At 60.9% G+C, this 23,302-nt stretch overlaps 1 protein-coding gene across 9 annotated transcripts in view; it reads left to right on the forward strand.

Annotated features, from left to right (window-relative positions):
- The first annotated feature begins 496 nt into the window (after window positions 1–496).
- Window positions 497–23,302, forward strand: part of SYNGAP1 (synaptic Ras GTPase activating protein 1) — a 63,269-nt gene continuing 40,463 nt past the window's right edge. For 2 of the 9 annotated variants that reach the window (XM_064737723.1, XM_064737724.1), the window contains exons 1-6: window positions 497–568; window positions 6,663–6,784; window positions 6,885–6,990; window positions 17,177–17,274; window positions 20,737–20,858; window positions 22,879–22,989. In XM_064737723.1, coding sequence (XP_064593793.1) covers window positions 547–568; window positions 6,663–6,784; window positions 6,885–6,990; window positions 17,177–17,274; window positions 20,737–20,858; window positions 22,879–22,989 — 581 coding nt within the window. In that variant the 5' untranslated portion in view covers window positions 497–546. Of the gene's footprint in view, window positions 569–5,936; window positions 5,961–6,662; window positions 6,785–6,884; window positions 6,991–12,224; window positions 12,307–17,176; window positions 17,275–20,736; window positions 20,859–21,314; window positions 21,359–21,715; window positions 21,729–22,878; window positions 22,990–23,302 lie in introns of those variants that run through there. The other 7 variants (XM_064737731.1, XM_064737725.1, XM_064737726.1 and 4 more) reach the window with 6 other exon arrangements.

The raw sequence follows: 23,302 nt of genomic DNA on the forward strand, positions 1-23,302 counted from the left end.
CCTCCCCCCCCATCCCGGGGCTCCCTGGCCTCGCCCCGCCCCCACCTCAGCCCCTCCCCATCGCAGCCCCGCCCCCTCACTCCAGGCCCCGCCCTCCTCCCCCGCTTTAGCCCCGCCCCCTCCCCCGTGGCCCCTCCCCCATTCCCCGTCCCCCCCTCCCCTCCCCCCGCTCCGGTTCCCTGTTCCCGATCCGGCTCCTCCCACACCCTTAGCCCCGCCCATCCCCCTTTAGCCCCGCCCCCTGCACTTCCCACCCACCCCCATTCCGGTTTCTCCCCGGCTCCCGTTCCCCCCGTGGCCCCTCCCCCACGCTTAGCCCCGCCCCCACCCCCGCTTTGGCCCCGCCCCCATTCCCGGTCTCCCCCCGCTCCCGGTTCCCGCTCCGGCCCCTCCCTCCTTTAGCCCCGCCCCCATTCCTGGCCCCTCCCCCCATTTCCGGCCCCTCTCCCCTCTCCCCTCCCCCCCGCGGCCCCTCCCCCCCTCCCCCTCCCGCCCCTCCCCCCGCCCCTCCCCCCGCCGGGGGTGTCGCGCGCCGCTGGTGGCACCATGTCCTATGTCCCCTTCCGAGGTACGGCCCCGCAAACTGGGAGCACTGGGAGCGCTGGGAGCCCGGACTGGGAGCGCTGGGAGCCCAGACTGGGAGCGCTGGGAGCCGCGGAGGGGCAAACTGGGCGAACTGGGAGCGGGGGAGGGGGCACTGGGAGCGGGGGGGATGCGGACTGGGAGCACTGGGAGCGGGGGAGGCCCGGACTGGGAGCGGGGGTGGCTGTAACTGGGCAAACTGGGAGCGGGGGTGGCTGTAACTGGGAGCACTGGGAGCGGGGCGCGGGGTTACTGGGCAAACTGGGAGCGGGGGTGGCTCTTACTGGGAGCACTGGGAGCGGGGAAGGCCGGTACTGGGAGCGGGGGTGGCTGTAACTGGGGATACTGGGAACAGAGGCTGCTGCTACTGGGGATACTGGGAGCGGGAGAGGCCGGGACTGGGAGCACTGGGAGCGGGGGTGGCCGGACTGGGCAGACTGGGATTGGGGGATGCCGGTACTGGGCAGACTGGGATTGGGGGATGCCGGTACTGGGCAAACTGGTGCGGGGGAGGCCGGGACTGGGAGCACTGGGAGCGGGGGAGGTTCGGACTGGGGCCGGGGGCGGCTTTACTGGGGATACTGGGAGCGGAGGCTGCTGTTACTGGGCATACTGGGAGCGGGGGAGGCCGGGACTGGGGATACTGGGAGCGGCACTGGGGCCGGGGGCGGCTTTACTGGGGATACTGGGAGACCGCGGGGCTTTACTGGGGATACTGGGAACGGGGGAGGCCGGGACTGGGGATACTGGGAGCGGCACTGGGGCCGGGGGCGGCTTTACTGGGGATACTGGGAACGGGGGAGGCCGGGACTGGGAGCGGGGGATGCGGTTACTGGGCATACTGGGAGCGGGGGATGCTGTTACTGGGCATACTGGGAGCGGGGGATGCGGTTACTGGGCATACTGGGAGCAGGGGGTGCTGTTACTGGGCATACTGGGAGCGGGGGATGCGGTTACTGGGCATACTGGGAGCGGGGGATGCGGTTACTGGTGGTACTGGTGCGGGGGAGGCTCGGACTGGGGCCGGGGGCGGCTTTACTGGGGATACTGGGAACGGGGGATGCCGTTACTGGGACCGATACTGCGGCCGGGGGCGGCTTTACTGGGCAAACTGGGAGCGGAGGAGGCCGGTACTGGGCAAACTGGGAGCGGAGGAGGCCGGGACTGGCGGTACAGGAAGCGGGGAAAGCGGGACTGGGAGCGGGGGTGGCTCCAACTGGGCATACTGGGAGCGGGGGTGTCTGTTACTGGGAGCACTGGGAGCGGGGGAGGCTCGGACTGGAGCCGGAGGTGTCTTTTACTGGGCGTACTGGGAGCAGGGGGTGCTGTTACTGGGCATACTGGGAGTGGGGGAGGGGTTACTGGGCAAACTGGGAGTGGGGGCGGGTCGGACTGGGCGGACTGGGAGCCAGGGAGGCCGGTACTGGGAGCGGGGGTGGCGGTTACTGGGCAAACTGGGAACGGAGGAGGCCGGGACTGGTATTGGGGACGGCTGTTACTGGGGATACTGGGACGGGGTGGGTGTTACTGGGATACTGGGATTGGGGGCTGCTGTTACTGGGAACTGGGATTGGGGGTGGTGTTACTGGGGATACTGGGACTGGGGGCTGCTGGTACTGGGGATACTGGGACTGGGGGTGGGTGTTACTGGGGATACTGGGACTGGGGGTGCCCGCACTGGGGATACTGGGATTGGGGATGCTGTTACTGGGCATACTGGGAGCGGGGGATGCTGTTACTGGGCATACTGGGAGCGGGGGTGTCTGTTACTGGGAGCGGGGGATGCTGTTACTGGGCATACTGGGACTGGGGACTGCTGTTACTGGGGATACTGGGACTGGAAGAGACCGGTACTGGGCATACTGGGAGCGGGGGATGCTGTTACTGGGGATACTGGGAGCGGGGGTGGCTGTTACTGGGGATACTGGGACTGGGGGCTGCTGTTACTGGGGATACTGGGACTGGGGGTGGCTGTTACTGGGGATACTGGGAGCGGGGATGCCGTACTGGGCATACTGGGACTGAGGGCAGCTCTGACTGGGGCCACTGGGATTGGGGCTCCTGTAACTGGGGATACTGGGAGTGGTGGAGGCCGGTACTGGGCATACTGGGGCCGATACTGGGGCCGGTGGAGACAGTTACTGGGGATACTGGGACTGGGGGTGGGTGTTACTGGGGATACTGGGACTGGAAGAGACCGGTACTGGCGATACTGGGAGCAGGGGTGGCTGTTACTGGGCATACTGGGAGCGGGGGATGCTGTTACTGGGGATACTGGGATTGGGGAAGGCTGTTACTGGGGATACTGGGAGCAGGGGTGGCTGTTACTGGGGATACTGGGAGCAGTACTGGGCCTGGGGGTGTCTCTTACTGGTTAGACTGGGTCTGGGGGAGATGGTTACTGGGCAAACTGGGTTTGGGGGAGGCTGTTACTGGGAGTTACTGGTTTGTCCTGATGCTGTTACTGGGAGTTACTGGTTTGAGGTGTTGCTGTTACTGGGAGTTACTGGCTTGCACAGATGCCCTTACTGGGAGCTACTGGTTTGCAGTGATGCTCTTACTGGGAGTTACTGGGATTGAGTAATGCCGTTACTGGGAGTTACTGGTTTGCAGTGATGCTGTTACTGGGAGTTACTGGGACATGAGAACGGGGTTACTGGGAGTTACTGGTTTGTGGTGATGCTGTTACTGGGCATACTGGGACCAGTGCATGCTGTAACTGGGAACTGCAGGTGCCAGAGGATGCTGTTACTGGGAGTTACTGGTTTGAGGTGATGCTGTTACTGGGAGTTACTGGGATTGAGTAATGTCGTTACTGGGAGTTACTGGTTTGAGGTGATGCTGTTACTGGGAGTTACTGGTTTGCACTGATGCCATTACTGGGAGTTACTGGTTTGAGGTGATGCTGTCACTGGGAGTTACTGGGACATGAGAATGGGGTTACTGGGAGTTACTGGGACGTGGGGGTGCTGTAACTGGGAGTTACTGGGGGTTACTGGGAGACTGGGATGGTGTTACTGGGGGTTACTGGGACCAGTGCCTGCTGTAACTGGGGTTACTGGGAGTGGGGGATGGTGTAACTGGGGCTTACTGGGGGTTACTGGGACATGGTGGTGCTGTAACTGGGAGTTACTGGGAGATGGGGATGGTGTAACTGGGGGTTACTGGGAGATGGGGATTCTGTAACTGGGGTTACTGGGAGATGGGGATGGTGTAACTGGGAGTTACTGGGAGATGGGGATGGTGTAACTGGGGGTTACTGGGAGATGGAGGTTCTGTAACTGGGGGTTACTGGGAGATGGGGATGGTGTAACTGGGAGTTACTGGGAAATGAGAACGGTGTAACTGGGAGTTACTGGGAGATGGGGATGATTTAACTGGCGGTTACTGGGGGTAGGGAGGAACTGGGAGTTACTGGGATGGGATTCTGTAATGGGATACTGGGATGGTGTTAACTGGGGTTACTGGAGTGGGATGGTTTAACTGGGAGTTACTGGGGTACTGGGAGATGGATGTGTAACTGGGAGTTACTGGGACACTGGGATGGTGTAACTGGGAGTTACTGGGAGATGGGGATTCTGTAACTGGGGGTTACTGGGAGATGGGATGACTGTACGGATTACTGGGAGTTACTGGTGCTTTACTGGTGCTTACTTGTGGTTACTGAGGTTACTGGTGGTAACTGGGTGTTACTGGTGGCCACTGGGGGTCACTGGGAGTTACTGGTTATAACTGGGGGTTACTGGTGGTTACCGGGGGTTACTGGGAGATGGGGATGCTGTAACTGGTGCTTACTGGTGCTTACTGGTGTTACTGGTGGTTACTGGCGCTTACTGGTCGTTCCTGGTCCTTACTGGTGCTTACTGGTCGTTCCTGGGGGTTACTGGTTGTTACTGGTCCTTAGTGCTTGTTACTGGTGTTACTGATGCTTACTGGTGTTACTGGTGGTTACTGGTGTTACTGGTGGTTACTGGTCGTTACTGGGGTTACTGGGAGATGGGGATGCTGTAATTGGTGCTTACTGGTTCTTACTGGTCCATGCTGGTGGTTACTGGTCCGTGCTGGTTGTTACTGGTCCGTGCTGGTTGTTACTGGTTGTTTCTGCTTGTTACTGGGGGTTACTGGTGCTTACCAGGGGTTACTGGGAGATAAGGATGCTGTTACTGGTGTTACTGGTCTGTGCTGCTGTTTACTGGTCTTTACTGGTTGTTACTGGTGGTTACTGGTGCTTACTTGTGGTTACCAGTTGTTACTGGTTGTTACTGGTGGTTACTGGGGGTTACTGGGAGATGGAGATGCTGTTACTGGTGCTTACTGTGGTTACTGGGGTTACTGGTTGTTACTGGCGCTTACTGGTCCGTGCTGGTTGTTACTGGTCTGTGATGCTGCTTACTGGTGGTTACTGGGGGTTACTGGGGGTTACTGGTGGTTACTGGTGGTTACTGGTGGTTACTGGTTGGGTAACTGGTGGTTACTGGTGTTACTGGTGGTTACTGGTGGTAACCGGGGGCAACCAAGGGTTACTGGGGGTTACCAGTCCTTACTGGTGGTTACTGGTGTTACTGAGAGATAGGGATGCTGTAACTGGTGCTTACTGGTTGTTACTGGTGGTTACTGGTTTATGATGGTGGTTACAGGTGTTACTGGTTGTTACTGGTGGTTACTGGTGGTTACTGGTGGTTACTGGTTTATGATGGTGGTTATAGGTGTTACTGGTCCATACTGGTGGTTACTGGTCCATACTGGTGGTTACTGGTCCATACTGGTGCCCGTACCCCATTCCGTGGCTGTGGGGGGGGTTTGGGGTCTCCCCCGGGGGTTTTTTGGGGTCCCGGGGGTTCTGAGGGACCCCCAGAATTCCCAGGGGGGATTTGGGGACCCTCTGGAATTTGGGGACCCCTCCTAAAATCCCCCCAAATCCCCAAAAATCCCCCAAAATTCCCAAAAAATCCCCCAAAATCCCCGAATTTGGGACACCAGGTCAGCCCCACCCCGGAATTTGGGAATTTTGGGGCTCCCAAGTGGAATTTTGAGGTTTTAGGGTGGATTTTTGCAGTTCCCGGGTGGAATTTTGGGATTCCCAGGTCCAATTTTGTGGTTCTCGTCAAGGATTTTGGGGTTCTCGTGTGGAATTTTGGGGTTCCCAGGTGGAATTTTGGGGCTCTCAGGTGGAATTTTGGGGTTCTCGTGTGTAATTTTGGGGTTCTCGTGTGGAATTTTGGGGATCCCAGGCAGAATTTTGGGATTCCCGTGAGGATTTTTGGGGTTCCCAGGTAGAATTTTGGGGTTCCCGGGTGAAGTTTTGGGATTTCCAGGCAGGATTTAGTGGCTCCCAGGTGGAATTTTGGGGCTCCCAGGTGGAATTTTGGGGTTCCCAGGTGATTTTTTGCTGTTCCCAGGTGGAATTTTGGGGTTCCCGTGAGGATTTTTGGGGTTCTCAGGAGAGATTTTGGGGTTCCTGGGGGGAACTTTCGAGTGTCTCGGGAGGGATTTTGGGGTTCCCCGATAGAATTTTGGGGTTCCCGGGTGGATTTTTGTGATTCCCAGGTGGAAGTTTGGGGTTCCTGGGGACATTTTTGGGGTTCTCGCGTGGAATTTTGAGGCTTCCGTGTGAATTTTTGGGGTTCCTGAGTGGATTTTTGGGGTTTCTCGGACATCAGCTCAACCCCATCCGTGGCTGCTGGTGGGGCCACCCTGAATTTTGGGGGTTCACCCTGAATTTTGGGGGGCTCACCCAGCGGTTCCTGGGGGTCCCCACGAGCCCCCTCCAAAAATTTGGGGCGCCCCCACCCCCACCGTTCCCCCCCCATCCTTTGGGCCCCGGTCCCGGGGGGGGTCCCGGGGGGGGTCCCGGGGGTTCCCAACCCCCCCCCACGATTTGGGGATTTGGGGACCCCCCCGGCTTTTTGGGGAATTTCGGGTTCCGTGGGCCGCGGTTGCCGGAGCAACGCGGGATGCGGGCGGAGGATGCGGGCGGAGGATGCGGGTGGGCACCGGGTGGGGGGGGGGGTCCGGGGGGGGGGATTTTGGGGAGGGGGCGCTCCAGATGTGACCCCGCCGCCCCCTCCCCCCCCCCCCAGATGTGCGAGGAGCCCCTCTGGGCCGCGGGCCCTACGCCCCCTCCCCGTACGAGCGGCCCCCCTGGAACCCCCGGTTCTGCATCATCTCCGGCAACCAGCTGCTGATGCTCGATGAGGAGGAGGTGAGCGCGGGGAGGAAGGCTCGGGGGGGGGGGGGTTCGGGGGGGGGGGGGGGGTCCCCCCAAATCTCTGATGCCCCCCATCCCCCCCGCGGCCCCGCAGATCCACCCGCTGCTGATCCGGGAGCGGCGGGGGGAGCCGTGCCGGAGCAAGCTGCTGCGCAGGACCGTCAGCGTGCCCGTGGAGGGCCGCCCGCACCCCGAGCACGGTAACGGGGCTGGGGGGGTCCCCAAAACCCCCCCCGGGACCCCCAAATCCCCCCCCGGGACCCCCCGAATCCCCCTTTGGTGTTTTTGGGGTGGGGGCGGGGCGGATCTGCCCCCCCCCCCCCCCCCCCCCACCCGCGCCACGGGAGCCATGGTGATCCGGCCATCCCATAATGCTCGCGGCGGCGCTGCCGCGCTGCCATGGCCACGGTTGCCATGGAGACGGGGACACGGGCCCCACGCCCCCCCAGGCCCGCCCCTCCCCCCCCCCGTTCGGAGGAGGCGCCGCCCCCCGGGGGGGGAGGGGCGGGAGGGGACACGAGGGGACACAAAGGGGGGGGGAGGGGGGGACAGGAGGGGGTGGCACCGGCCCCGCCCCCACCCCCACCCCCCGTGCTGCGGTTTGGGGGAAAAAACGGGGAAATTGGGGCTGGGGGAGGGACAGGGGGACAGAGGGACAGAGGGACAGGGGGACAGGGGGACAGAGGGACAGGGATGGGGACAGAGGGACAGAGGGACAGGGGGACAGAGGGACAGGGGGACAGGGATGGGGAGAGGGGGACAGAGGGGCAGAGGGACAGAGAGACAAGGACAGAGGGACAGAGGGACAGAGGGACAGGGGGACAGAGGGACAGGGACGGGGACAGGGGTGCCACCAATGCCAGCGGCGCTATTGGGGTCAGGGGACAGCAGTGCCACCAGCGCTCTTGGGGACAGTGCCACCAGTGCCACCCTCATGGCTGGGGACAGCAGTGCCACCAGTGCCAGGGGACAGCAGTGCCACCAGTGCCACCCTTACTGGGGACAGCAGTGCCACCGGTGCCACCCTTACTGGGGACAGGGCCACCCGTGCCACCCTCAGGATTGGGGACAGGGACCCGCGTGCTGCCACCCCTGTCGGGGACAGGGCCACCCGTGTCACCAGCAGGGCCAGGGGACACCGCTGTCACCTCTGCGGTGCCACCCCCAGTGTCCCCACCGTGCTGCTGCCACCCCCCAGTGCCACCAGGGCCACCAGTGCCAATCCTGCTGCCACCGGTGTCACCCCTCCCTGATGTCACCAGGGCCACCAGTGCCACCCCCGCTGTTGGGACAGGGACACTGCTGCCACCCCTCAGTGCCACCCCTGCTGTCACTGCTGTCACCCCTCCCTGATGTCACCCGTGTCACCAGTGCCACTGGGGACAAGGGGACACTGGTGCCAGCAGTGCCATTGTCACCATCCAGTGCCACCACTGCTGCCATCCTCTGCTGCTGTCACCGCTGCTGCCACCACCCAGTGCCACCAGTGCCATTGTCACCGCTGCCACCACCCAGTGCCACCAGTGCCATTGTCACCGCTGTCACCGCTGCTGCCACCACCCAGTGCCACCGCTGTTCCCAGTGCCATTGTCACCACCGCTGCCACCATCCGCTGCCATAAATGTCACCAGTGCCACCGTCACCTGTGTCACCTGTGTCACCTGTGCCATCGGCGCCGCTACTGTCCCCTGTGTCCCCAGTGCCACCAGTGCCACCAGTGTTACCAGTCTCCATCCCCTCTGTGCCCAGTGCCACCAGTGTCCCCAGTGCCACCAGTGTGTCCCCAGTGCCACCATCCCCAGTGTCCCCAGTGTGTCCCCAGTGCCACCAGGGTGTCCTGGTGTCCTCACCCCCAGTGTCCCCAGTGCCACCATCCCCAGTGCCACCAGTGTGTCCCCAGTGCCACCATCCCCAGTGTCACCAGTGCCACCATCCCCAGTGTCCCCAGTGCCACCATCCCCAGTGCCACCAGTGTGTCCCAGTGCCACCATCCCCAGTGTCCCCAGTGCCACCACTGTGTCCCCAGTGCCACCACGGTGCCACCAAGGTGTCCTCAGTGCCACCACCGTGTCCCCAGTGCCACCAGTGTGTCCCCAGTGCCACCATCCCCAGTGTCCCCAGTGCCACCATCCCCAGTGTCCCCAGTACCACCATCCCCAGTGCCACCAGTGTGTCCCCAGTGTCCCCAGTGCCACCAGTGTGTCCCCAGTGTCCCCAGTGCCACCATCCCCAGTGTCCCCAGTGCCACCAGGGTGTCCTGGTGTCCCCACCCCCAGTGTCCCCAGTGCCACCATCCCCAGTGCCACCAATGTGTCCCCAGTGTCCCCAGTGCCACCAGTCCCCCCAGTGTGTCCCAGCGTGCCCGTTCGTGGTGTCCCCAGTGCCACCACTGCCACCATCCCCAGTGCCACCCAGTGTCCCCAGTGCCACCTCTCACCAGTGCCACCATTGTCCCCAGTGCCACCATGCCCGCTGCCACCAGTGCCACTCATCCCCAGTGTGTCCCAGTGTCCCCATTCCTGGTGTCCCCAGTGCCACCACTGCCACCATCTCCAGTGCCACCAGTGCCACCCAGTGTCCCCATTCCCGATGTCCCCAGTGCCACCACTGCCACCATCTCCAGTGCCACCAGTGTGTGCCACTGTCACCATCTCCAGTGTCCCCAGTGCCCCCAGTGTCCCCATTCCCGATGTCCCCAGTGCCACCTCTCACCACTGTCACCATCTCCAGTGCCACCAGTGACACCAGTGTGTCCCAGTGTGCCCATCCCCAGTGTCCCCAGTGCCCCCCAGTGTCCCCAGTGTCCCCAGTGCCACCTCTCACCACTGTCACCATCTCCAGTGTCTCCAGTGTGCCACCAGTGCCACCATCCCAGTGTCCCCAATGCCACCATCTCCAGTGCCAGCAGTTGCCCTCCCAGTGCCACCATCTGCAGTGCCACCAGTGTGTCCTGGTGTCCCCACCCCCAGTGTCCCCAGTGCCACCAGTGCCACCATTCCAGTGTGTCCCAGTGTCCCCATCCCCACTGGCCCAGTGCCACCGGTGCCACCATCCCCACTGTCCCCAGTGTCCCCAGTGTGTCCATGTCCCATCCTGATGTCCAGTGCACCATCCCCATGTCACTCTCATCGTTACACTGTCACCAGTGTGCCCCAGTGTCCTGTGCGCATTCCAGTGCACCCAGTGCCACCATCCCACTGTCCCCACTGTCCCCGGTGCCACCATCTCCAGTGCCACCTCTCACCACTGCCACTGTCACCAGTGTGCCCAGTGCCACCAGTGCCACCATCCCACTGTCCCCATTCCAGTGTCCAGTGCCCGCGTGCCCAGTGCCACCTCCCAGTGCCACGGTGCCACCATCCCAGTCTGTTCAGTGCACCATCCCCAGTGCACCAGTGCCACCCCCAGTGCCACCATCACCAGTCTGTCCCAGTGCCACCCTCCCAGTGCCACCGGTGCCACCATCCCCAGTCTGTCCCAGTGCCACCCTCCCAGTGTCCCCAGTGTGTCCCCAGTGTGTCCCCAGTTCCCCCCAGTCTGTCCCAGTTCCCCCAGTTCCCCTCCCCCCCGGTTTTTCCCACGGCCCTCTGGCCCCGCCCCTTTCCCACGCCCCCGCTGTGGGCGTGGCCTCCTCTCCCATATGGGCCTGGTCTCTCCCGTTTCGGGGCGTGGCCTCCCCATTTATGGGCACGCCCTCCCTCCCAATGGGCGTGGCCTTCCCGATTCGGGGCGTGGCCTCCCCCGCACGCCGTGCGCGCCCCCGGAGCGCGGTGGGCGTGGCCAGGGGGACGCCGTGGGCGTGTCCCGAGCGCGGTGGGCGTGGTTTGAGCGCGGTGGGCGGGGCCTGCCGAGCGCGGGGCGGCGGCGGCGGCGCCGGGTGAGTGGGGGGGGGGCGAGTGTGCAAGGGGGGGGGCGAGTGTGCAAAGGAGGGGGGGCGCGTGCGAGAGGGGGGTGCGTGTGCAAAGGGGGAGGGGCGAGTGTGTCAGAGGGGGGGAGGGGAGCGCGGGGAGGGGGAGGGGGAGGTGGGGGAGGGGCGGCGGGGGCGGCGCGCGCGGAGCCGCGAGCGGGGGGAGGGGGGGGGGAGGGGAGGGGGAGTGAGTGTGCAAAACGGGGGGGGAGGGGAGGGGAGAGAGCGAGTGTGCAACGGGGGGAGGGGGAGCGGGTGAGTGTGCAAGGGGGGCTCGGGTGAGCGTGAGTGTGCAAGGGACAGGTGTGCAAGGGGGGGGACAGGTGTGCCTGACAGGGCCGGGGGGGCCTCAGGTGTGCGAGGGGGGCTCCGGTGAGTGTGCAAGAGCTGGGGGGGACAGGTGTGAGCGTGCAAGGAGCGCTCGGGTGAGTGTGCGAGGCCCGGGGGGGCTCAGAGTGAGTGTGCAAGGGTCAGGTGAGTGTGCGGGGGGGCGCAGAGGTGTGCAAGGGCCGGGGGCACAGGTGAGGGTGAGTGTGCAAGGCCGGGGGGGGTTTGGGGTCAGTGCAGGGCCTGGGGGGGCTCAGGTGTGCAAGGGAGGCTCGGGTGAGTGTGCAAGGCTGGGGGGGCTGAGTGTGAGTGTGCAAGGGGGGGTTGGGGTCAGTGCAGGGCAAGGGGGGCTCTGGTGAGTGTGCAAGGCTGGGGGGGTCACAGTGAGTGTGCAAGGGTCAGGTGAGTGTGCAAGGCTGGGGGGGTCACAGTGAGTGTGCAAGGCCTCAGGTGCGTCTGAGCCCCCCAGGTGAGTGAGTGAGTGAGTGCGCCCCCCCCAGGTGTGTCTGAGCCCCCCCCTCAAGTGTGTGTGCCCCCCCCCCAGGTGTGCCAAGGCGTGCCAAGGTGCCCCCCAGGTGTGTCTGACCCCCCCCCAAGTGCCCCCTTGGGTGTGTGTGACCCCTCCCAGGTGTGTCCCCCCCAGGTGTGCCCAGGTGTGTCTGACCCCCCCCCAGGTGCCCCCTTGGGTGTGTGTGTGACCCCCCCCAGGTGTGCCCATGTGTGCCCGTGCCCCCCCCCAGGTGTATCTGACTCCCCTCCAGGTGTGAGTGTGCCCCCCCCCAGGTGTGTCTGACCCCCCCCAGGTGTGCCCAGGTGTGCCCGTGCCCCCCCCAAGGTGTGTCTGAGCCCCCCCCAGGTGTGTGTGACCCCCCCCAGGTGTGCCCGTGCCCCCCCAGGTGTGTCTGACCCCCCAGGTGTGCTCAGTGTGTGTGACCCCGCCCCCCAGGTGTGTCTGGCCGCGCCCCCCCAGTGTGTCCGGCCCCGCCCCCAGGTGTGTGTGACCCCGCCCCCAGGTGTGCGTGGCCCCGCCCCCTCTCAGCCGTGTCTGACCCCGCCCCCCCAGGTGCCCCCCCCGCCGCCCCCCCCGATGCTCTCCGGGGTCTCCCGGGCCCCTCCGGGGGGGCTCGGGGGGGCCCCCCCCCCCCGGCCGCTTTGGCCCCGCCCCCCATGTGGGGCCCCGCCCCCGCCGCGCCCCCCCCCCGCACCCCGGGGTCCCCCCGGAGCCTCCGCGGCCCCCCCGGGACCCCCCGGGCCCCCCCGGGCGCCTGCAGCACCCTGGCCGGTAGGAAATCATTGATTGATTATTAATTGATTAATTAATTGATTCATTGATTGATTGGGGAGGGGTATCATAGGGCGCCTGCAGCACCCTGGCCAGTAGGAAACGGTTAATTGATTCATTAATTGATTGATTAATTGATTCATTAATTCATTAATTGGGGACGGGGCTCACAGGGCGCCTGCTGCACCCTGGCCGGTAGGAAATGGTTAATTCATTAATTCATTAATTGATTAATTAATTGATTGATTGGGGAGGGGGCTCATAGGGCGCCTGCTGCACCCTGGCCAGTAGGAAATGGTTAATTAATTCATTAATTGATTAATTAATTCATTAATTGGGGAGGGGGCTCACAGGGTGCCTGCAGCACCCTGGCCGGTAGGAAACAGTTAATTGATTAATTCATTAATTGATTAATTGATTCATTAATTCATTAATTGGGGAGGGGGCTCATAGGGCGCCTGCAGCACCCTGGCCAGTAGGAAATGGTTAATTAATTAATTCATTAATTGATTCATTAATTAATTAATTGATTGATTGGGGAGGGGGCTCACAGGGCGCCTGCAGCACCCTGGCCAGCAGGAGAGCATTGATTCATTAATTCATTAATTGATTCATTAATTGGGGAGGGGGCGAGGGGGGGATGTGGGAGGGATTTAGGGGGGAAAAAGTTCAAGGGATCCCAAAGTTTTGGGGAGGAGGAGCTCGAAATTTGGGGAGGGGGCTCCGGAGGGGGGAGAGGACTCCAGACTGGGGAGGGGGCTGGAATTTGGGGAGGGGGCTCAGATTTGGGGAGGGGGCTCAGATTTGGGGAGGGGGCTCGGATTTGCAGCCCCTCCAAACTGGGGAGGGGGCAGAAATGTGGGGAGGGGGCTCCAGACTGGAGAGGGGTTCAAGGGGATTTGGGAGGGGGCTCCAAACCGGAGACGGGGCTGGAATTTGGGGAGGGGGCTCGGGGGAAAGGATTTGGGGGAGAAAAGTTCCGGGGACCCCAAAATTTTGGGGAGGAGATTGGAGAGGAGGAGCTCGAAATTTGGGGAGGGGTCTCGGGGTTCAAGGGGATTTGGGGAGGGGGGAGAATTTTGGGAGGGGGATTTTGGGGCTTTTAAGGGATTGGGGGGGCACAATTGAGGGGACCCCCAAATTTGGGGAGGGGTCTTGGGGGGAGGAGTTCGAGGAGCTCTGGGGAAGGGGCAGGAATTTGGGGGGGGGGGTTAAGGGGATTTTTGGGGAGTTTGGGGGACCCGAATTGAAGGGACCCCAAATTTGGGGAGGGGTCTCGGGGTTCAAGGGAATTTGGGGCAGGGGGAGATTTTGGGGCATTTTAGGGGGGGAAAAGTTCGAGGGATCCCAAAATTTTCGGGGACAGGAGCTCGAAATTTGGGGAGGGGGCTCAGATTGGGGGGGAGCTGGAATTTGAGGAGGGGGCTCAGATTTGGGGGGGAGCTGGAATTTGGGGAGGGGGCTCGGGGTTCAAGGGGATTTGGGGAAGGGGGAGAATTTGGGGGGGATTTTAGGGGGACCAGAATTAAAGGGACCCCCAAATTTGGGGAGGGGGTTTGGGGTTCAAGGGGATTTTGGGGAGGGGGGAGAATTTTGGGGGGGCGGTTTAGGGGGATTTTTTGGCGTCCCCCCAAATTTTGGGGTGGGATTTTGGGGTCTCCCAATTTTGGGGTCTCCCCTGATTTTGGGATGGGATTTTGGGGTCCCCCCAATTTTGGGGTGGGATTTTGGGGTCCCCTTGGATTTGGGGTGGGATTTTGGGGTCTCCCCAGGTTTTGGGGTCCCCTTGGATTTGGGGCTGGGATTTTGGGGTCTCCCCAATTTTGGGGTCTCCCCAATTTTGGGGTGGGATTTTGGGGTCTCCCCAGGTTTTGGGGTGGGATTTTGGGGTCCCCCGGGTTTGGGCTGGAATTTTGGGGTCTCCCCAATGTTGGGGTCTCCCCAATTTTGGGGTGGGATTTTGGGGTCTCCCAATTTTGGGGGGGGATTTGGTCTCCCCAATTTTGGGGTCCTCTCCCCAATTTTGGGGTGGGATTTTGGGGTCCCCTTGGATTTGGGGTGGGATTTTGGGGCTCCCAATTTTGGGGTGGGATTTTGGGTCCCCTTGGAGCCTGATCCCAAATCCCCCAGACCAAATCCCCCTCGGTCACCCCACAGAGCAGAATTTGGGTGCCCCCAGAGATGGGGTGGGATTTTGGGGTCTCCCCCAGATTTTGGGGTCCTGCTGCATTTTGGGGTGGGATTTTGGGGTCTCCCTCATTTTGGGGTGTAATTTTGGCATCTCCCCAGGTTTTGGGGTCCCCTTGGATTTGGGGCTGGGATTTTGGGGTCCCCCCCAGGACAGGGGATTTTATTTTGGGGTCCCGCTGCATTTTGGGGTGGGATTTTGGGGTCCCCCCGGGTTTTGGGGTGGGATTTCAGTTCCCTGGTTTTGGGGTGTAATTTGGGACCCCCCATGTTTTAGGGTGGGATTTTGGGGCCCCCATGTTTGGGTCCCTGGGTTTTGGGGCTGGGATTTTGGGGTCCCCTCGGGTTTTGGGGTGGGGTCCAGGTTCCCCCCAGGTTGGGGTTGGGATTTTGGGGTCTTGCTGCAATTTCCGCTGAGATTTTGGGTCCCCCCCCATTTTTTGGGGTGAGATTTTGGGGATCCTCTGGGTTAGGGGTGTAATTTTGGGGTCCCCCTGGATTTTGGGGTGGGATTTGGCTTCCCCCGAAATTTAAGGTGGGATTTTGGGGTCCCCCCAGGTTTTGGGGTGGGGTTTGGGTCTTCACCAGTTTTGGGGGGGGGGATTTTGGGGTCCCCTCAGATTTTGGGGTGATGTTTTGGGTCCCCCCAGGTTTTGGGGTGGATTTGTTCCCCATGTTGCTTCTCCCCAGTTTTGGGGTCCCTTGATTTGGGGTGGATTTTGGGGTCTCCCGGATTTTGGGGTGTGATTTTGGGGACCACCCCCAGGTTTTGGGGGGATATTTTGGGGTCTCCTCGGATTTTAGGGTGGGATTTTGGGTCCCCCCCCAGGTTAGGGGATGCAATTTTGGGGTCCTGCTACATTTCGGGGTGGGATTTGGGGTCCCTCCAGATTTTGGGGTCCCCCCAGGTTTTGGGGTGGGCTTTGGGTTTCCCCTGGGTTAGGGGTGTCATTTTGGGGTTCCCCGGGTTTGGGGGATTTTGGGGTTCCCGGGTGGGGAATTTTGGGTCCCCCAGGTTTTGAGGAGTGGTTTGGGGTCCCCGGGTTTTGGGGTGGGATTTTGGGGTCTCCCCAGGTTTTGGGGTTGAGGGGCCCCGATTGGGGTCTCCCCCAGGTTTTGGGGTGGGATTTTGGGTCCCCCAGTTTTGGGTGAGGTTTTGGGGTCCTCGCATTTTTGGGGTGACATTTTGGGGTCCCCCCAGGTTTTGGGGTGAGGTTTTGGGGTCCCCCCAGGTTTTGGGGTGGGATTATTGTTTCTCCTGGATTTTGGGGTCCTGCTGCATTTTTGGGGTGGGATTTTGGTTCCTCACCAATTTTGGGGTGGGGTTTTGGGTTCCCCCGGATTTTGGGGTTTGCTTTTGGGTTTCCCCGGATTTTGGCGTGGGACCCGAGGTGCCCCCCCAGATTTTGGGGTGCAATCTGGGTTCCCTGGGTTTTCTGGTGGAATTTGGGGTCCCCGTGGGTTTTAGGGTGGGATTTTGGGGTCTCCCCATATTTTAGGGTGGGATTTGGTTTCCCCGGGTTTTGGGGTGTAATTTTGGGGTCCCCCCGGGTTTTGGGGTGGAATTTTGGGGTCCCCCTGGGTCAGGGGTGAGATTTTGGGCTCCCCCCAGGTTTTGGGGTTGGGTTTGGGTTCCCCTGGGTTTTGGGGTAAGTTTTGGCTCCTCTGGGTTTTGGGGTGGGATTTTGGGTTCTCCCCCTGGGTTTTGGGGCTCCCTGAGCCCCCATTTCCCCCCCTGGGTTTTGGGTTGGGATTTTGTTCTTCCCCCAAGTTTTGAGGTGGGTTTTGGGGTCCTGCTGCATTTTGGGGTGGGATTTTGGGGTCTGAGTTTTGGGGTGGGATTTTGGGTTTCCCCTGGGTTTTGGGGCTCCCTGAGCCCCCATTTTCCCCCTGGGTTTAGGGGTGGTATTTTGGGTTCTCCCCTGGATTTTGGGGTCTGGGTTTTAGGGCTCCCCTCGGGTTTTGGGGTGTAATTTTGGGGTCTGATTTTGGGGTCTGGGTTTTGGGGTGGGTTTTTGGCTCTCCCCGGTTTTTGGGGCTCCCTGACCCCCATTCACCCCCAGGTTTGGGGCGGGATTTTGGGTTCTCCCCCCGGGTTTTGGGGTGTGATTTTGGGGTCTGGGTTTTGGGGTGTGATTTTGGAGTCTGGGTTTTGGGGTGTAATTTTGGGGTCTGGGTTTTGGGGTGGGATTTTGGGTTCTCCCCCCGGGTTTTGGGGTGTAATTTTGGGGTCTGGGTTTTGGGGTGTAATTTTGGGGTCTGGGTTTTGGGGTGTAATTTTGGGGTCTGGGTTTTGGGGTGTGATTTTGGGGTCTGGGTTTTGGGGTGAAATTTTGGGGTCTGGATTTGGGGTGTAATTTTAGGGTCTGGGTTTTCGGGTGTGATTTTGGAGTCTGGGTTTTGGGGTGTGATTTGGTTTCCCTGGGTTTTGGGGCTCCCTGAGCCCCCATTTTCCCCCTGGGTTTTGGGATGGGATTTTGGTTCTCCCCTGGGTTTTGGGGTCTGGGTTTTAGGGCTCCCCCCGGGTTTTGGGGTGGGATTTTGGGGTCTGGGTTTTGGGGTGTAATTTTGGGGTCTGGGTTTTGGGGTGTGATTTTGGGGTCTGGGTTTTGGGGTGGGACTTTCTCTCCCCCCGGGTTTTGGGGCTCCCTGACCCCCATTTTTCCCCCTGCCCCATTCCCAGATTACCACGGCGGCCGCTCCCGCAGGAAGAGCGTTCCCGGGGGGAAGCAGTTCAGCATCAACATGGACGCGCCGCCCGCGCCGCCCTTCCGGCCCTCGGTGAGCGCCGGCGCCATGGCGACCGCGGCCTGACCGTCACCATGGCAACCGTGACCTGTCACCTTGGCAACTGCAGCCTGTCACCATGGCAACTGCAACCTGACTGTTACCATGGCGACCATGACCTGCCTGTCACCAGGGCGGCCACAGCCTGCCCATCGCCATGGCAACCGCGGCCTGACCATTGCTGTGGATACTGTTATCCCCCCCGCCATGATCCGTTGCTATGGTTACCGTGGTCCTCACCTCCCGTTGGTTACCATTGTAAAAGCCATCATCCGTTGTCATGTTTGCTGTCGTCATCTGTCATCCGTTTCCATGGTTACCATGGTTGTCGCCCCTCCGTTGACATGGTTACCATTATCACCCCTATTGCCATGCTGGCCATTGTCACTCGTCACCCATCGCCATGGTTACCATGGTCACCCCACCCCCTGTTGCCATGGTTACCGTGGTCCCACTACACTCCATTGCCCTGGTAACCATGGCCCTCCCCATGGTCTGTTTCCATTGTTGCCCATCATTCGTTGCCATGGTTACCATTGTCATCTATCATCCGTTGCCACGGTTACTGTGCTCCCCACGTGACTGTTGCCATTGTCATCCGTTGCCATGGTTACCATGGTGGTTTCCCCCCCCCCCCATTATTCCATTGCTTTGGTTACTGTGGTCCCCACATTCCCATTGCCATGGTTACCGTTGTCATCTATCATCTGTTGCCATGGTTACCATGGGCCCAAGTGCCCCCCATTGCTGTGGTTGCCATTGTCATGGTTACCATGCCCCCCCATTTCCATGGTTACCATTGTTACTCATCACCCGTTGCCATGGTTACCATGCTGGTCCCCTCATCCCCCCCAACCCTGTTGTCTTGGTTATTTGGGGTATCTGTTGCCATGGTTACCGTGGTCCTCCCCCACTACCCGTTACCATGGCTGCTCTGAGCTCTGTCAACTGTTGCCATGGTTACCCCATCACAAGCCCGTTGCCATGGTTACCAAATGCACAGCACCCCTTGCCATGGTTACCCCGTCACACGTATGTTGCCATGGTTACTGTTGTCCTCCGTCACACGTTGCCATGGTTACCATGGTCCCATTTCCATGGTTGTCATGGTCCCCACGTGCCTGTTGCCATGGTTACCCCATCACACACCCGTTGCCATGGTTACCAAGGGCACACCACCCATTACCATGTGTACACTGATACTCACCTGTTGCCATGGTCACCACAGTCACCCATCAACTGTTGCCATGGTTACCCCATCACATGCCTGTTGCCAAGGTTCCCGTAGTCCTCCATCACATGTTGCCATGGTTACCATGGTCCTGTTTCCACGCTGCCATGGTTACTGTGGTCCCCACGTGCCCGTTGCCATAGTTACCCCGTCGCACACCCGTTGCCATGGTTACCAAGTACACAACCCCTGTTGCCATGTTTACACTGGTGCTCAGCCATTGCCATGGTTACAGTGTTCCGTCCGTTGCCATGGTTACTCTGATTCTGTGTTACCATGGTTACCACAGTCACATATCACCCGTTGCTATGGTAACTGTGGTCCCCATACATCCATTGTCTTGGTTACTGGGGAATTTGTTGCCATGGTTACTCCATCACACAGCTGTTACCATGGTTGCCATGGTCCCAACCAGCTGTTGCCATGGTTACATTGGCCACTATTTCCACGTTGCTATGGTTACCATGGAATGCACATTCACATTGCCATGGTTACCTCATCACATGCCTGTTGGCATGGTTACTGCGATCCTCCATCACTCATTGCCACGGTTACCATGGTACCCAGGAAGCCGTTGCCATGGTTACCGTGGCTCGGCACATCCCTGTCATCTTGGTTATTGTGGTCCTGCCTGTTGCTATGGTTACCTCATCACACACACGGTGCCATGGTTACTGCACCCCCCCATCACTTGTTGCCATGGTTACCGTGGCCTGGCACATCCCTGTTGTCTTGGTTGTTGTGGTCCTGCCTGTTACCATGGTTACCGTAGGCCATCACTCCCGTGTTGTCATGCTTACCCCATCCCAGGCCTGTTGCCATGGTTACCCTGGTCCAGCCCGTCCCTGTTGCCATGGTTACCGTGACCGTACCTGTTCCCATGGTAACAGTGACCCATCGCCCCCCTGTTGCCATGGTTACCGTGACCCCTGTGGTCTCCATGCTCGGGAACTGAGATGTTTCGCTGCCCATCACCATGGCAACCGTGGCCCTGTGGTACCTGTTACCATGGTAACCCGGTAACCTGGGGCCTACCTCACCTGTTTCCATGGCAACCATGGCCCTGAATGACCCGTTGCTATGGGAACCAGGTATCCCCCCCCACCCCCAGGACAGGAGCCGGGTAACCTGGTTACCATGGTAACGGGTTAGTGCAGACCCAGGTGACCCAAAATAACCTGTTACCATGGTAACCAGGTCACCCAGGTCTGAAATAATTCGTTGTCATGGTAACCAGGTAACCTGGACCTGGACTAATCTGTTGCCATGGTAACAGGCCAACCCAGGTAGGGAAGAGTCTGTTGCCATGGTAACAAGTAACCCAGGTCCTGAATGACCCGTTGCCATGGTAACAGGGTAACGCACACCCCTCCCCCCCGGGGTTCTGAATAGTCCATTGCCATGGTAACCTGGATCTGGAATAACCCGTTGCCATGGTAACCAGGTAACCTACATCCTGAGTGGCCAGTTGCCATGGTAACCGTGCAACCTGGATCTGGAATAACCCGTTGCCATGGTAACGGGGTCACCCTGTGCCTGAGTAGTCCGTTGCCGTGGTAACTGGGTACTCAGGTCCTGTGCTGCCCGTTGCCATGGTAACCACGCAGCCCACACATTGAATGACCCGTTACCATGGTAACCACTTTGACCTGGATCTGGAATAACCCGTTGCCATGGTAACCAGGTCACCTGGGCCCTGACTGATCTCTTGCCAGGGTAAACGGTCCGTTGCCATGGTAACCAGGTAAGCCAGGCCTGGACTAACCCGTTGCCATGGTAACAGGGTAACTGACATCCTGTGTGACCTGTTGCCATGGTAACCAGGTCACCCTGTGCCTGAGCAGTCTGTTGCCATGGTAACCGGGTAACTCAGGTCCCGAGTAGTTTGTTGCCATGGTAACTGCTGCTTGTAGCCATGGAAACCAGGATGTAATGACCCCGTGGTGACCTCCTGGTGACCCCTGACCCCTCAGTGACCCCTTGACTCCAATGACCCTGTGACACCTGGATGACCCCTGACACCCAGTGACCCCCAGTGACCCTTGGATGACCCCGACCCTGGGTGACCCCTGGATTACCCCTGATGCTGGGTGACCCTGGGTGACCCCAGTGACCCCTGGATGACCGGTGACTCAAGTGACCACTGGGTGACCCCGGGATGACCCCTGACCCCTGAGTGACCCCTGGGTGACCCCCGAGTGACCCCGTGACCCCGGTGTCCCCAGCAAGGCTTCCTGAGCCGGCGCCTCAAGAGCTCCATCAAGCGCACCAAGAGCCAGCCCAAGCTGGACCGGACCAGCAGCTTCCGGCAGATCCTGCCCCGCTTCCGCAGCGCCGACCACGACAGGTAAATACACCTGGGCACAGGTGAGACACACCCGGGCACACCTGGGCACACCTGGGGTACACCTGGGCACACCTGGGTACACCTGGGGCATTTGGGATACACCTGGGTACACCTGGGGCAGCTTCTGGCAGATCCTGCCCCGCTTCTGGAGTGCCAACCACGACAGGTGAGATACACCTGAGCACACCTGGGGTACACCTGGGTACACCTGGGTACACCTGGATACACCTGGGGCATTTGGGATACACCTGGGGTACACCTCACACACCTGGGCAGCTTCTGGCAGATCCTGCCCCGCTTCCGCAGCGCCGACCACGACAGGTGAGACACACCTGGGATACACATGAGATACACCTGGGCACACCTGGACACACCTGGGTACAGCTGGGTACACACCTCATACACCTGGGGGCATTGGGGACACACCTGGGGTACACATCACACACCTGGGGCAGCTTCCGGCAGATCCTGCCCCGCTTCCGCAGCGCCGACCACGACAGGTAAATACACCTGGGCACAGGTGAGACACACCTGGGCACACCTGGGCACACCTGGGTACACACCTCGTACACCTGGGGCATTGGGGGCACACCTGGACACACCTGGGGCAGCTTCCGGCAGATCCTGCCCTGCTTCTGGAGTGCCAACCGCAACATGAGATACACTGAGACACTGGGCACCACACCTGGACCGGGCACACCTGGGCAGCTCCGGCAGACCTGGATTGCAGCCCTCAACAGGTATAACCTGGCACCTGGGCATCACCTGGAACCTGGGGCTTGGGGAACACACCTGGGGTACACTGGACTCACACACCTGGGGCAGCTTCCAGCAGATCCTGCCCCGCTTCTGCAGCGCCGACCACGACAGGTAAATACACCTGAGACACACCTGGGCACACCTGGGGTACACCTGGGTACACCAGAGGCATTGGGGGCACACCTGGGTACACCTGGGATACACCTGGGGCATTGGGGATACACCCGGGTACACCTGAGATACACCTGAGATACACCTGGGCTGCACATCATACACCTGGATACACCTGAGGCACACCTGGGGCAGCTTCCGGCAGATCCTGCTGTGCTTTGGCAATGCCAGCTACAACAGGTAAATACACCTGGGGTACACCTGGGGGCATTGGGGACACACCTGGGATACACCTGGGCACACCTGGGGCACTGGGGACACACGTGGGGCAGCTTCCGCCAGATCCTGCTCAGCTTCAGCAGCACCAACCATGACAGGTAACACACTGGGCACACCTGGGCACACCTGGGTACACCTGGGGGCATTGGGGACACACCTGGGCACACCTGGGGGCACTGGGGACACACCTGGGCACACCTGGGCACACCTGGGCACACCTGGGGCCATTGGGGACACACCTGGGCACACCTGGGGCAGCTTCTGGCAGATCCTGCTGCGCTTCGACAGCACCAACCACGACAGGTAAATACACCTGGGGGCACCTGGGGGCATTGGGGACACACCTGGGCACACCTGGGCCATGGGAACACACCTGGGCACACCTGAGGCAGCTTCTGGCAGATCCTGCTGCACTTCGACAGCACCAACCACGACAGGTAAATACACCTGGGGCATCTGGGGGCATTGGGGCACATCTGGGATACACCTGGGGGCACTGGGGCACTGGGGACACACCTGGGGGTGTTTGGGGGCAGCAGATCCACAGTGCCAACCCTGATAGGTAACCCCAAACACACCTGGGGACACTGGGGACACCTGGGACACACCTGGGCACACCTGGGGACACACCTGAGGGACTTTGGGGTCACCTGGGACACACCTGGGGACACCTGGGCACACCTGGGCACACCTGGGCACACCTGAGGGACTTTGGGGTCACCCGGGACACACCTGAGGGATATCTGGGCACACCTGGGCACACCTGGGACACACCTGGGGTCACCTGGGCACACCTGGGCACACCTGGGCACACCTGAGGGACTTTGGGGGTACCTGGGGACACCTGCAAACACACCTGGGACACACCTAGGAGACCCGGCCACACCTGGGGACACCAGGGCACACCTGGGGACACCACGGGGGCATTTGGGGACATGTGGGGGCACTGGACCAGCAGCTCCCACAGCGCCGAGCGTGACAGGTACTGGCAACACCTGGGGCACACCTGGGCACACCTGGGCACACCTGGGGGCACCCCGGGGGGATCTGGGGGTCCCACCGGGGGAGGGGCCCTGAGTTCCGCCAGGAACTGCCCCAAATTCCCCAAAATCCCCCCAAAATTCCCCCAAAATCCCTCCAAAATTCCACCAAAATCCCCCCAAAATTCTCTGAAAATCCCCCCAAAATTCCATGAATATGCCCCAAAATCCCCCCAAAATTCCACCAAAATCCCCCCAAAATTCTCTGAAAATCCCCCAAAATTCCATGAATATGCCCCAAAAATCCCTCCCAAA

Source organism: Zonotrichia leucophrys, unplaced genomic scaffold (assembly GCF_028769735.1).
Source record: "Zonotrichia leucophrys gambelii isolate GWCS_2022_RI unplaced genomic scaffold, RI_Zleu_2.0 Scaffold_100_160040, whole genome shotgun sequence".
In the NCBI taxonomy this organism is placed as follows: Eukaryota; Metazoa; Chordata; class Aves; order Passeriformes; family Passerellidae; genus Zonotrichia; species Zonotrichia leucophrys.